Source organism: Antechinus flavipes, chromosome 5, assembly GCF_016432865.1.
Source record: "Antechinus flavipes isolate AdamAnt ecotype Samford, QLD, Australia chromosome 5, AdamAnt_v2, whole genome shotgun sequence".
NCBI classification, from domain to species: domain Eukaryota; kingdom Metazoa; phylum Chordata; class Mammalia; order Dasyuromorphia; family Dasyuridae; genus Antechinus; species Antechinus flavipes.
This window is the reverse complement of record NC_067402.1, coordinates 270,068,413-270,082,382: the sequence shown is the minus strand read 5'-3', so window position 1 is coordinate 270,082,382 and position 13,970 is coordinate 270,068,413. Positions and strand designations below refer to the sequence as shown.

At 36.7% G+C, this 13,970-nt stretch overlaps 1 protein-coding gene across 1 annotated transcript in view; it reads right to left on the bottom strand.

Annotated features, from left to right (window-relative positions):
* The window catches only part of CFAP54 (cilia and flagella associated protein 54), a 340,765-nt gene that overhangs the window by 312,297 nt on the left and 14,498 nt on the right, over positions 1–13,970 (bottom strand). The window contains exons 3-6 of the mRNA XM_052001234.1: positions 10,986–11,126; positions 9,691–9,862; positions 7,630–7,688; positions 1,507–1,650 (exon numbers count right to left, since the gene is read on the bottom strand). Coding sequence (XP_051857194.1) covers positions 1,507–1,650; positions 7,630–7,688; positions 9,691–9,862; positions 10,986–11,126 — 516 coding nt within the window. The remainder of the gene's footprint in view (positions 1–1,506; positions 1,651–7,629; positions 7,689–9,690; positions 9,863–10,985; positions 11,127–13,970) is intronic.

Sequence of the window (13,970 nt, the reverse complement as noted above, 5' to 3'; positions counted from 1 at the left end):
GAAAAATCTGAAGCTCAGAAAAGTTACTCAAATTGTCCAGAGTCACAAAGATAGTGCCAGAGCAGGCATATAGACCCAAGTCCTTAGAACCCAGAGATATGGGACAAAATAGATCAGGGCTTCTTAAAACTTTTTCCATTCATAACCCCTTTTCATCCAAGAAATTTTTCCATAATCCTGACTACCTAGGGATCTAAAATAGGTATACAAATCAAACATTTACTGATAATAAATCATATAGAAATTTGTTTTAAAACAATTTTTTGGTATAATTTACCATTTATTTATTAAAGACAAAAGCAAATTTGCATATTAATGAGATATGCTTGTTTATTTTTTCATAAAGAATTAAATCTTAGCAGCATATTTGATACTGCAGGACAAAGAAAATCTCCAACTTTTTTCAGAGTTGTTTGACATTTTGATATTTTGCAACCCTCATTCTGAGTTACATGACTCCATATGGGATTGCAACCCAGAATTTAAGAATTTGGGAACAGGAAAAACAAGTCAGATGAGAAAAGTGGAGCAAGAGGTGAGAAGAAATTGGGCGGTTTTACCCAAATAAAGGCATAAAAATCATTTTTGATTATCATATCTCTAGAGGAGTAAACCCAATTTCAAAAAATAAGGCCCACTAATGCATGGAGTGGTGAACTGGTCCAACCATTCTGAAGAGAAATTTGGAACTGTGCCCACAGTTATCAAACTGTGCATACCCTTTGATCCAGCAGTGTTACTTCTGGGCTTATACCCAAAAGAGATTTTAAAGAAGCAAAAGGGACCTGTATGTGCAAGAATGTTTGTGGCAGCCCTCTTTGTAGTGGCTAGAAGCTGGAAACTGAGGGAATGGCTGAATAAGTTATGGCATATGAATGTTATGGAATATTATTGTTCTGTAAGAAACCATCAGCAGGATGATTTCAGAGAGGCCTGAAGAGACTTACATGAACTGATGCTGCATGAAATGAGCACCAGATCATCATTGTACACAACAACAAGATTTTATACAGTGATCAACTTGGTTCTTGTCAGTTGTTCAGTGATCCAAGGTAAAACCAATAAAATTTGGATGGAAAATGCCATCCACATCCATAAAGACAGCTATGAAGAACTGAATGTAAATCAATACGTGCTATGTTTACTTTTTTTTTTTTCCTTCTGGTTTTTTTCCCTTTTGTTCTGATTTTTCTCTCCCAATATGATTCATATGGAAATATGAAAAAAAGGAATGTGCTTTAATAATTTTAAAAATTGTTTTGCATGTAACTGGGAAAAATAAAAACACAAAAAAGTTTAAATATACATATATATAAGCATGTTGTTCTTGTGCTTTTAAATATTAATTTTAGGGCAGCTAGTTGGTGCAATGGATAGAACAGCAGCCCTGAAGTCAGGAGGACCTGATTGCAGTCACTTAACCCCAATAGCCTTAGCAAAAAACAAAAACAAACAAACAAAAAAAAAAAACAGTTTTATTGGATTTAAAAATTGGTTTCCAATTACCTCTCCTTGAGCTCCACTTTGGCAGTCATAGTAGCACTGGGAAACAGCGGTGTAAAGGGTAGCTCTCCAAGTCAGATATCTAATCCCCAAGAGGGGTGTGGAGGATTCCATAGAGATACTTGCCCAGAGCAAGTATTCCAAGGCCTGTGGAAGAACATACATGATTTAGGATTTTTGCCAAAATTTAGTAAATCTAAAATGGCCAAACCTGAAGTCTCACTGAAATTTCTCACAATAGACAAACCCTGCTTTCCCAAAACCAACACAAATCAGCCCTGTCATGGAATGTGTAGCCTCTGAGACTTATCTGAGCAGTTTAAGTGGCCCAAGCCACTATGTAACAAAGGCCAAGATTTAAACCATGGTCTTTTTGATTCCCAGACTAGCTCACCATCCATTAAACTACACTATCCTTCTCAAGTCTAAAACCAAAAAGAATAAGGAGGTAAGGTCAGGAGGGTAATAAGTAGCATTCTATATAAGTAATATATATATACATATACATATATGTATATATATATTACTTATATAAGTATAAGAATAATAAGACAGAACAGAGCAAAATAAAGAAGGAAAATCACAAGCACAGGCACTGAAAAAAAAGAAAAGAAATAAAGATTACAGACTCCAAGATTTAGAACCAGAAGGGACATTGATTCATATTGAAGTTCTCTATTGAAGGTTGCTAAGGATTCTAAATATTTGATGTGCTTACACTACAATTCTTCAATATAGACCAATACCTCCTAAGAGTAAAATAGTGAAATAGTGAAAAAATGCATTAGTAAAATCTATAATCATCATATTTCTGTTCTTGCTATCCTCCTTCATCCTCCCCCCACCCCTGTGTGTATCCTCACTAATACCACCGCTTTATCTCTTAACCAGTTCTTCACTCTAGTTCCATCTGTCAAAACAATATGGTAGCTGTAGGTATTGTCTCTGTCACTGAGAAACTTTCTGAGGATGGATAGATGAGGAAAATGAGAATAGCATGGAAAGAGTCAAGATTTAAGAATGCTTTGTTTTGTCTCAAAAAAACCCATCTTCCTTTAACTAAGTTAAGAATTGTATCTAATTCCAACAATAACATCTAGACATTATTTTCACTGCTAATTTGGTGTTAAAGAACCAGACAAGTGCCAATTTCAGGATCAAAGATAAAAAGCTATTTCCAAGAATAAGAAACAATGCTGAAGGGTTTCCTCGTGTTCCTAGAAAATAGAAAATGCATCTGTTACTGTTCATTTCTCATGGAAATGCATCTATTAGCTTTGCTCCTAGTTTTTCACAGAAAGACTAAATCTCTTTGAAACTCTTTATTTTACTCAAAAAAATTCATAAGAGAAAAGAATCTGGAAAGGAAATAATTGGGTGGAAAATATAAATATAAATATGTATCTATATTTTAATGCAAGTATACAATTAACAAATTTAGCCACAGGGTGTCACTGCAACACCACTTACATCCTAAAGGAACCTGACAAAGGCTTTCTAAATTTAAAATGGTAGCTAGAATAAGGTTGTATCAGCTGCCAAGTTGGGAAATAATTTCAATGTTTTTGCAAAATAAAAATATGAGGCAATATTTTCAAATTTTAATATTAATTCCCCTAGCTAAATCAACAGTAAAAAATAAATTTAAATTAAACATATGCCTTTTAAATATAACATTATAACTTACTAATTACACCACAACCTAAAATGAAACTGGATTCTCTGTCTTTACTACAATGTCAACAACAACAACAACAACAACAAAAAAAAAATTATCTACAGAGAGAGAGATGAAGATGGAGAAGGAGAGAGGGACAGTAAAACAGAGACAGAGACAAAGAGAAGAGAGAGAGAGGGAGACAGACATACAGACAAGGATGAGGGAAGAGAAAGGAGAAGGGATGGAAGAAGAGCAAGCTTCATTTGCTGCCTTCCTCCACAATATATTATTTGGCTTGATTTTCCCACCTGTGCGGCTGTTAGGGCCTACCTTGGTCACTGAAATCTCTGTAGGAATTAAGGATTGTGACAATAAGTAAATCACGAGGCTGCCCCCAGCCTACCCCCAGCCTACCCCCAACCCAAGCACAGCTGGTGTTTGAGCAGAGCTGGGCTCACATTGAACCCAAAATGCTCCCTTTCTTCCTTAAGCCCCCTCAGTTACAGGACTTTTACCCCCATTTGCTTCAGTTCTGGGACTAGGCTGGAGCCCTGGGGGCTCTGGAGGGAATGGAGGAAAGTTCTGCCCTCGGGTTAGAAGAAACTCTTGGTCTGCTCTCAGTGGAAGCTGAACCCCCGAGAACCAACAGAACTCTTCTGAAAGGATATGTAAAATGAAGGGATCAGCCCAGATTACCTCTGAGATCCCTTCCAGACCTAACCCGAGCAGAGAGGCTGAGCCCAGCACCCCATGATGTCATTGGGTCTCTTGGAGATCCGAGGGCAAACAAGTAGACCCCAGTTCTGTACAAGCCCAGGATATTATTCAGAGCCAGGCCAAACAGCCAAAAGGAAAGGACCAAAGGACCCACTGATTCCATGCTGACCCTATAGTTCTAGAACCACCAGTAATCCCAAATGGAGGGAGAGGGGAAGAGATGAGGAGCTGATTACAAGTCTTCATCTTGCTTCTCACCATCTGGCAATCTTCAGTTGACTTTTTGTGGGGTTCCTTCCTCAGTTATTGTGCCTTCCTCAGTCATACAATAACTAGAAGAGGGGGTCTGTCAATTTTTTTACTTAATATTTAATATTTTAATATCTAAAAGTTAATATTTTATTTAATATTTTTCATTTGGAATTTGTGAACTTTTTATTTAACTTAAAACAAATTTTTATTGAATTTCACTTGATAACTATTTCAATTTAACTAATTTGTTTTGCAACATTAAGTATTTTATTTTATGCATTTAAAAATGCTGTTCTGAGCAAAGGTCCATAAACTTCCCAAGGGGAAAGCTGTGACACACAAAAAAGGGTTAAAAAACCCGTGATCTAGAAACATACGCGACAAGGCATGATTTACATAAACTACAATAACAAATTATATTAAGATGACTCAAGCTAAATTAAAATTCTCCCAGGGTGACTATGAACAAAAAGCTAACAGTCAAAAGTTGGCAGAGACATAGCCGTCCTCCTGGCTTTGGCAGCCAGACCCTGGTTAAGGAAGGGAGCCATGGCATGGTTGTTCTGGAGAGCAGAGTTTATTGCTAGACCCAGGGCAACAAGAAGATGGGATTTCTTTTTAGAAAATCATCTGGAACCGAATGCTATCTCTGGAGGAATCTGGAGGCCAGCTTTACAGTGTGCACACCCTCCCTTGTAATTAGTACTTAAAGTACCATCCATGACAAGCATTTTGAAATTCCAAAGGCTCTAGATAATGTCCTTCTGCTCTTTGGCAGGGAGCAAACAGGCGGCTCCTATTGTCCTCTTAGAATTTATACTAACTTTTAAAATAAAGAGAGATTTGTTGTTTCAATTAATACAACTTTAAATACTTCTGAGCTCTTAACATCAACTTCTTCAGGAAACAGGTTTACATAGCACTGGCAAAAAAAATGTCCAGCCATGTGGCAAGTGCCAGCAACAACTCCAAAATGGCCCCACTGGGAATGTAAGTCTCATTCCTTGGCCAGCGTCCTGATGTTAGGACAATGGATGCAGGGGAAGAATGATCGACAAAAATACCATTAACATTTGCAGTAAGTTAACAACAGTCAAGTTGCAGCAATTCCTATGAGATGAAAGTCACATTAGCAAAGTTTGTTGGTGGGAGGGTGACATTATAAAATAAAATTCCCTGGCACCCCTAAGATAGAGACTTGGTTATTACAGAGTCTGAGTGCCCGTCTGTAACCAGCGGCTAGACTCAGAGTCAGACACTTCCCACAGGTGTGACCCTGTGCAAGTCAATTAACCTCATTCTGCCTCAACTTCCTTACTTGTAAAATAAAGATGTCAAGGCCTCCACAAAAGTTTCTTAACCTTTTCTGTGTCTTAGATTCCTTTGGCAGATGGGAAAGCCTATGGATCCTTTCTTAGAATCATGTTTTTAAATGTACAAAATAAAATTTATAGGATTACAAAGAAAGCCAGTTATATTGAAATGCAGTAGTCAAAATATTAAAAACATGAGTTAACCAGACCCCAATTAAGAACCTTTGCTCCCAGGTTCCTCAGAGCTCTAAATCCAAGGCTCTATGACCTGAGTCTGGCAAAAGTGCCACACGAGGCCATTAATAGTTACTGTTAGTCTCCACCATTGGCTACTCACCTGGGCAGCCCCAATCCAAAGTCATTGGGGGTGACCCTGAATATCCACTAGAGGCCTACATAACCCAATTGAGAGCCACAGAGCTATGATAGCAAGAGAACTCAAGCATGGGGAGTGGAGCCTCCATGGCTGAGAGCCTGGAGATGGCCCAGGGGAGGAGGAGCTCTAAACTGGAGGGGAAAGTGAAGAAATCCTGGTTCTATTGGATTATCTGGACAATCTGACTTTGGTTAAGTGGCAAAAGTGTCATTCCGGGGCCCAGAAGGCCAGAGTGGCCTTCTCTAACTATGTCCTAGGTCTCTTCCTTGTGAGGGTGTGAATCATTGGTATAACGCTCTATTAGCACTGGAACATCAATCCAGTTCAGCTCAGACAACAGGAACCATTTATTAAACTTTATTTTTCTTGTTTTGGCATGTATGCTTGTGTGTCTTTTCTTTTACAATGTGGCTAACACAGAAATATGTTTTACTTGTCTTCACAGGTACAATTGACATCGTATTACTTACTTTTTCAAAGAGTAAGAGAATGACAGGAAGAAGGGAGAAAATTTGGAACTCAAAATTTTAAAATATTAAATGTCTTAAAGTTATTTTTACATGTAATTGGAAATATTTAATGAAATAAACCAGTGAATTTGTTAACAATAAATTTTATTTGTAACAAGGGATGCCAGAGTGATTTGGTGAATGATTGGGATACAAGAGATTTTTTAAAAAGAATTAGACTTTTATCATTTTCAATTATTTAGCATATTACAAAGATGGAAGAAGGAGAAAGTCCAACAGTCAGAAGACCTGTTTCTGAATCCTGCCAAAATGGCAATTTGCTACATACAAATATACCTTTCAATGCTCATCAATAAACTCTGCCTCCAAAGTCATCATAAAAAGAATGATCAATCAACTATTTTTGCAATGGCAAAAGACTGAAAACAATCAAAGGATGGCTGAGAAAAATCATTGTATATTAATGTAATAGCAAATTATGATCCTGTCATCCAAATTGTCAATACAAAGCCTATGAGAAAATATGCAAAAAAAAAAAAAAAAACAGGAGGTGATATAGCATAAAGTCAGAGGAAGGAAGAAAGACCAAAGGCCTAGAAGAAAGCAAGCATCGTTTTTGATTGTTGATCATTTATTTGGTTCTGTCTTATTTGTGGCTAGGAATTTAAAGTATCATTTTATCCCTCACTTTATAGTTTTGATTATTTTGAGGCTGAGAAGGAGCTTGGTACAGGAGATACAGAGCTGTCCTGGCTCTGTGATGGTGGGTAAGTCACAATAATTTTTTAGTACTCAAAATTTCTAAGTTTAAGATAAGATATCAACCTACTATGATGAGAAAGTTTCCTTTAGTAAAAGTCCCTTATATTAATGAAAACACAGATCTAATCCTTATCTCTCTCCATGTTTGTTATATTATTTCTAACATTTTTTTAATTAAAAAGTAATCTTTTCAAAATGTAAGCCTAAAAACAAACTTGGGAAACAAATGAAGTGAAGTATTTCCTTCACTATGTACAACTCAAAGTCTTTTCTTTTTCTTTTTTTTTTTTAAATAACTTTTTATTGACAGTCAAAGTCTTTTCTTTATAAATAGTATTTTTTTTCCAATTACATATAAAGATAGCTTTCAACATTCATTTTTTATAAGATTTTGAGTCCCAAATTTTTCTCCCTCCTTCCCTCTCCTCTCCTTTTCCCAAGACCTCAAGCAATGGGATATAACTTATACAATTGTGCAATTACTTTAAACGTATTTCCATATTAGTCATGTACAATTTAAAGTCTTAAGATGAATCAATTAAATTAGAATAAATCTTTCAATACTTCATATCATACCTTTGCAGACAGTCCAATAACCATCAACTTCCTGCAAATCTTATATATATGAATTGTACCTAAGGGAAGAAAATATTAAGTTAATAACTTTTCCAATGAAATGATATCACAGATTAGGAATTTTCGACTTGAATTGTGTTGGAGCCAGGTTCAATTGGTTTTGGAAAACTGGGTGTTAAATTTATCTGTGTGAATATTTATACCTCAAAACCCAGAAAATTAAAAATCAGGGCCTGATTTATTGTTCTCTTGATTGTCCAGATTCAGGAAAGTGATCAAGAAAATGTTAATCATGCAAATGAAAATGAAAAGTGTATTTGTAGGCAATTTCTTCCCCCACAGAGCCAGTTGTTAAACATTTGCCACACCCATCTAAAATAAATGATCTGGAAAATTGGTGACATTATAGAGACTGAACTTCCCTAGAAGTTCTGATTTTCTAGAAATGTTCAAGTAAAAATATTCAACGAAGAAGTTTTAATGCAAATTTTAAATGATAGTAGATCCAATGATGTTTTAATCTTGACTTTGCAGGTAATTTTGACTTGAAAACTACACCAAGTTAAAAAAAAAAAAAAGTGTTTATAAGGACATGAGTTACATAACTAAAAGGTTTTGTTAAGGCACATTAAAAAGTTCACATATTCACCTATATCATTTAAAAGTCTCCATTATCTGTGTGATGATCTGAACAAAGAAATATAAGCAAATAAGGAAATTAATTAAATCATTAAGAATAATGCCCTGAGAAGTATGAGGCAGGAGCACATAAGCTGCTATTTATTTATTTTTGGAGGACAAAGGAGTGCATAAGGGATAGGGAGGAGGGCTATTTTCAGAGGGGGTAGCATGGAGACAGCATAGAGGGTGACCTCCTTGGAGAAGTCATTAGGTGAAAAAGTTTGGGAATTACAGAGTTAAGAGGGATTACCCAGGGCTAAGAAATCTCTTAGAAAACCAAACCAAATAATGCAGAGCTTAATTTTACTTGGAAGGTCTAAAACTGTTGAGGGGGAGGGAGTAGTGGAGGGTTAAGTGGTCAGAGAAGTTTGAGAAAATGACCACCAGTGAGCACAGATGGTAACAATTTCCATTCATATTAATACTCTTGAAATCATGGACATTTAAACTTTTTTTTTTTTATTTCAGAAGATTTTTATACCTAAACATATTTTGCTAAAAGAATGTTCCCAAAAAGTTTTTATAATTGTAGACAACCTGTAGATAATCTGTAGACAAATTGTAGACAATTGTTGTCTACAGAACTGTATCTGGAGCCAGGAAGACCTAAGGTCAAAATCTACCTTACACACTTACAACTGTGTGACCTGGGCTAGACTTTTAATCTATGTTTGCCTCAATTTCCTCATTTGTAAATTGGGGATCATAATAGCACTTCCTCCAGGGTTGTTGTCAGGATCAAATGAGATTGCAAATCTGAAAGCAGTACAGAGAAGTTAGGTATATTGTTTATTATAACTTCTAAATATGAAGATCAATAGCTAAGATTCATTGTCCAACATAAGACATGAAAAAAAAATGTTTCTAATGCATAGAACTACACAGACATGGCACTCGGGGAAAAAAATTTTTTTTTCTTTTTAAGTGTTTATTCCTTTTTTTAAACTAATGAGTAAAGGTAGAAAGCTAGTGGTTTCTATCCAAATAGTAGGAAGACAAAGTAGAATGGTATTTGGAACCCATCTGTCATTTTTTCAGTCCTGTCTGGCTTTCTGGCCCCATGTGGAGTTTTCTTGGCAAAGAGACTGGAGTGGTTTGTCATTTCCTTCTCCAGCTTATTTGACAGATGAGGAAACTGATTCAAACAGGGTTGACTTGCCTAGGGTCACCTGTTGGTAAGTATCTGAGGCCAGATTTGAACTCAGGAAGAAGAGTCTCCCCTCCAGCACTCTGGACATGATAGCACCCCCAAAGCTGATGATGAAATCGAACATTCTAGAAGAGCACCATACAAGTATTGATTAAATAGGTTTGAAATAAGACCAGCAAGGTTTCCTAGAAGGGTCAGCCTGTTCAGGAAGCTCTCTGCCATTCCCGTACCATTGTAGACGATCCAGCAGAGTTTCTCGAAGGGGAGGGCCACTTGCATGATGAGTCGCCAAGTCGACAATATGTCAAAGCACTGATTCACACTCAGCTCATTCCCAAAATGGGGATCGTTGGCACAGATCACATGGTAAAGGCACATGCATTTCCCTTCTAAAGCACGAAACTAAAATACAGAGAAAAAAGTCAAAGCAAAAACCAATCAACAGTTCCCTTAATTTCTCATATTCTCTATGTTGAGAACAAACCCAGGTCCAATTTAGTTAGATTCCTGCAGGGATTAATGTGCAGAACCTTCTATCATAGGGATATTCTTCAAATATATATATATATGTGTGTGTGTGTGTGTGTGTGTGTTCTGGACTCTATAGAGCTAAGAAGTATGGATCTGAATACTGCCCTCTGACACTTAAAGTGTCTACATTTCACCCCTCAGGAGCTCTGTTTTCTTTAGTTTGAAACTAGAATAATAAAACTCCTAAAACCTCTCTCACAAGAAAGCATTCAACAAATTGGAAGGGTTCTCATTGCCAGACAAAGAAAATGTCCAAATTAAACACTGACAAAACCACCTGAGCCACACTGAAAGCTCTTAGTGCCAAACTAGTAGATGGATGTGTGCTTGTTTGGGGCCACAATTTAGCAAACCATAAGAGATGATGGCCTGAAAGTGCACAAGAGATAAATGAGCCTTGAGATGGTCTGTCTAGCTCTTCTAATGAATAGCACTGAGATTCAAAGCAGCTCTTCCCTCAATCAGCTGCAGAGGGAGGAACTCTCTGGCCCTGGGACTACTCCAAGGGCATCTACCAAGTCGTAGAGGAACTGGCTGCACATTAATCTGAGAAGCACCCACCCCAAGGGAATCAAATTATCAAAGTACGAAACGTTTGAGAAATATGAGCACCCATCTCTTCCAAAAGCGCACATTTTACTTTTTTCCACCAGAATCAGAGTCAGTGGATCAATAAGCATTAAGCAGCAAGTTTACTCATAAAAGAAACACACACACACACACACACACACACACACACACACACACAAAATACATTTACTAATCTCTAAAATAAATAACCTCCTGCTCTATTACTCATAAAAGTTTAATGAATAGCACTTGTTTATATAACACTCAAATTATTGCTTAACCAATTAATCACATGTAGCCAGAGAGCATTATGCAAAGCAAAAGGGAGAGGACTATAATGATACCTCTCATAGCTTTCAATCTAAAATGAGCAGTGTCTGTCTAACTGGGTATTTCCCATTTTGCTCATCTCCTGGACTCTTACTGTTAGTTTGGAACTCGGGTCTTCCAGGTCTTTGGGAAAAAAGCTGCTTTTGAATTGACTAACATCCATGTCTTCTTCAATAGGGCAGTCGAACCGGCAAAGATACCTTCTATAGCACTGTGACAAGGCCAGTTTGTATTCCTGCAATGTAAAGAAGGACAGTTTAGGTTTTTTCCCATACATTCCATTTAAATGAGACGATTCACAGTCCTGAGGAGGTACACAGAACTTCATTTTAAAACTTCTCCTTGTATGTGTTACAGGTTACTATATCAGATTGTTTGCTGTCTTGGGGAAAGAGAAAGTTAAGGGAGTGGGGGAAAAAATCTGTAACTCAAAATCTACATAAAAGGAATGTTTTATTTTGTGTTTATCCTTGAGTCAGGAGGAGGTTTAATGTGGATCCACTCGGAATAGCTTTGCCAAAACTTGCCAGGATAGAGCCAACAGGAGTAGATGTTTCCAGTTCTGGTATACCCCTATAGACTCCTAGGGTTATAGAATTCTTAATTTTGTGTTTATATAATTATATATATAATTATATTCATTACATGTAAAACAACTTTTTTTTAATATTTTTTAAAACTTGGGGTTCCAGATTCTCTCCTTGCCTCCCTCCCTATCCCATGTTCCTCATAGAGAAGGCACATTCATTATTTTTAGACAAAAACTTTAGTCAGTCAATTTGCTTCCTTTAACTAGGGAAAAAGCCTTACCATTAGCATTAATAAAGACAAGAGCATCCCAGAAGGGACTTTAAACCACATTATTTATGCTGTTTTGTTTGAGTTTCTTGTGAGGTAGTTGGGGTTCAGACATATACCCATCTGCACATATATTCACCCATGTTTGTATGTATGCATGTGTGTGTGTGTGTATATATATATATGTGCGTGTATGTGTATATGTGTATACACATATGGGACTATAGCTGAGTCAAACAATAGCATGATTTGCTTTACTTGACTGTATATTTATTGTACGAGTTGTGTTTTTCTTTTCGTCCCAAAATGGATGATAGAGAAAGAAAATATATGCTATGAATTTAAAAAAGATAAAAATAAAAATTCTAACAATTGCTCTCCTAAAAAAATCATCCTCTTGGGATATATGCAAATATCATCAAATAGCAAAAATCATCAAGTTGAGATTTTGACTGAAAATTCAGAGAAGGGAGAGAAGCTTGAAGGATAGAAAAAGTTCTTATTGTTAATGATCAAGTGAAGCAATAAGGCATAAGGGTTATTAGCAAGCTAGCTTAAAAGTCAAAAAAGCATACATTCAAATCTCACCTGACACATTCTGGCTATATTATTTCTGATCAGGTTCACTTTAAACATTCAATATTCTACGCACTCTCTGAGACTATATAACAAGCCTTCCCAAGATGGAGTCCATGATTTTATGTACTTAAAAACATTATTGTCAGGAGAAATCCGTAAATTCCACCAGATTCTGTCAAAGGGATCAGGGATATAAGAAATGGTTAAAAACCTAGCTAAAAAAGATTCCAATTTTCTAACTGGAATACAGAATTTCTCTGTATAAATAAAATCTCAAGTCCAGTCCCTTCCCCTATTGACCAATTTTTCAACAAGAAAAAAAGGGATATGTCAACTCTCTGAAACTATAACTTATCAAAATGCTTCTTAAGTTACATCAAGATCTTTCATGAAAATGCCTTATTATTTTTCCTTAAATAAATAAAATTTACACACTGAGTGGACTCCAAGACCCCAAATACACTTGCTTTGATTATTCACTAAGTCAGTTTCACGAAGTTGTCTAAGAAGAATACAGAAAAGATATCCAGTGACCAGGATTATTGCTATGCCAACCAGAAAGCCAACCCATTCCACAAAACAAAGGGCAAACACAACTATAAGATGTGATAATCTGAACCTAGAGCATTTATTAAAAATAGCAACAGAGACACCTGGAATGTATTTCTCTGAAGGATCTACATCGTTGTTATTGAATCATTCTCAGTCATGACCCCATTTGGGATTTTCTTGACAGATTCCAAAGTAGTTTGCCATTTCCTTCCCCAGTTCATTTTACAGATAAGCAAAATGAGACAAAGGATGGTAAAATGACTTACCCAGCATCACACAGCCTGTGGGCAAGTCTAGATTTGAACTCAGGTTTTCCTGATTCCAGGCCTGATGCTCTAGCCACTGCACCTACACTATAGTTTGATGATAATTCTGCAAATGATTGTATCTTGAAGGGAAGGATATGCAGAAGAAATAACTATAATAGTGACCAAGAGTCGTAGAAATAGACATTTCTGAGTTTGGTTAATGACAAATAGAAAAACTGCCTTTCCAGTATGCCCACAAATGGCCAGTTTAATGTTAACTTGAGAAAAATAGGAGGGAAAGAGTTACCTGAAGCCAGGGGGTTAGTTACTTCCAAGTTCACCACCTTCGAAATGGAACTCACTCTCTCTTCCCCTGACTATGTTCCCCTTGCAGCTTTCCCTTCTCTCTACTAATGTTACATTTATCCTTCCCATCTATGCATTTTGTAACTCCAAGTTTTCTCTCCCTCCTGTCACACTACAAATCAACGGCCAGGTTCCCCTGACTCTATCGGTGAAATCTCTCTCAGATTGTCCCTCAACTTAAGATTCCCCTTAGTAATAAAAGTCAAGCCCTCACTGCCTCTCCCCAGAATGATCACTGTGGATTTCCCCTCACTGAGACTCTTTCACTGATAAACCATCATGGTTTGGCCATTCCATGGTTTGGTAAATACCATGGCCAGATTAATCTTTCTAAAACAAAGCCTGATGAAATCACTGGTCAGAAACCTCCAGTGATTCCCCATCTGCCTCTCACTAAAGTCCCAAGTCAGTCTAAAATCTCTTAAAAAAAAAAAAAAAAAACCTTTAGGATATATCTCTAAATTCCAAAGCCTTTCCAGCCTCATCTTCCATGACTCCATCATTACTATGCTTCGGTCTATGCTTCAGTCACCTTA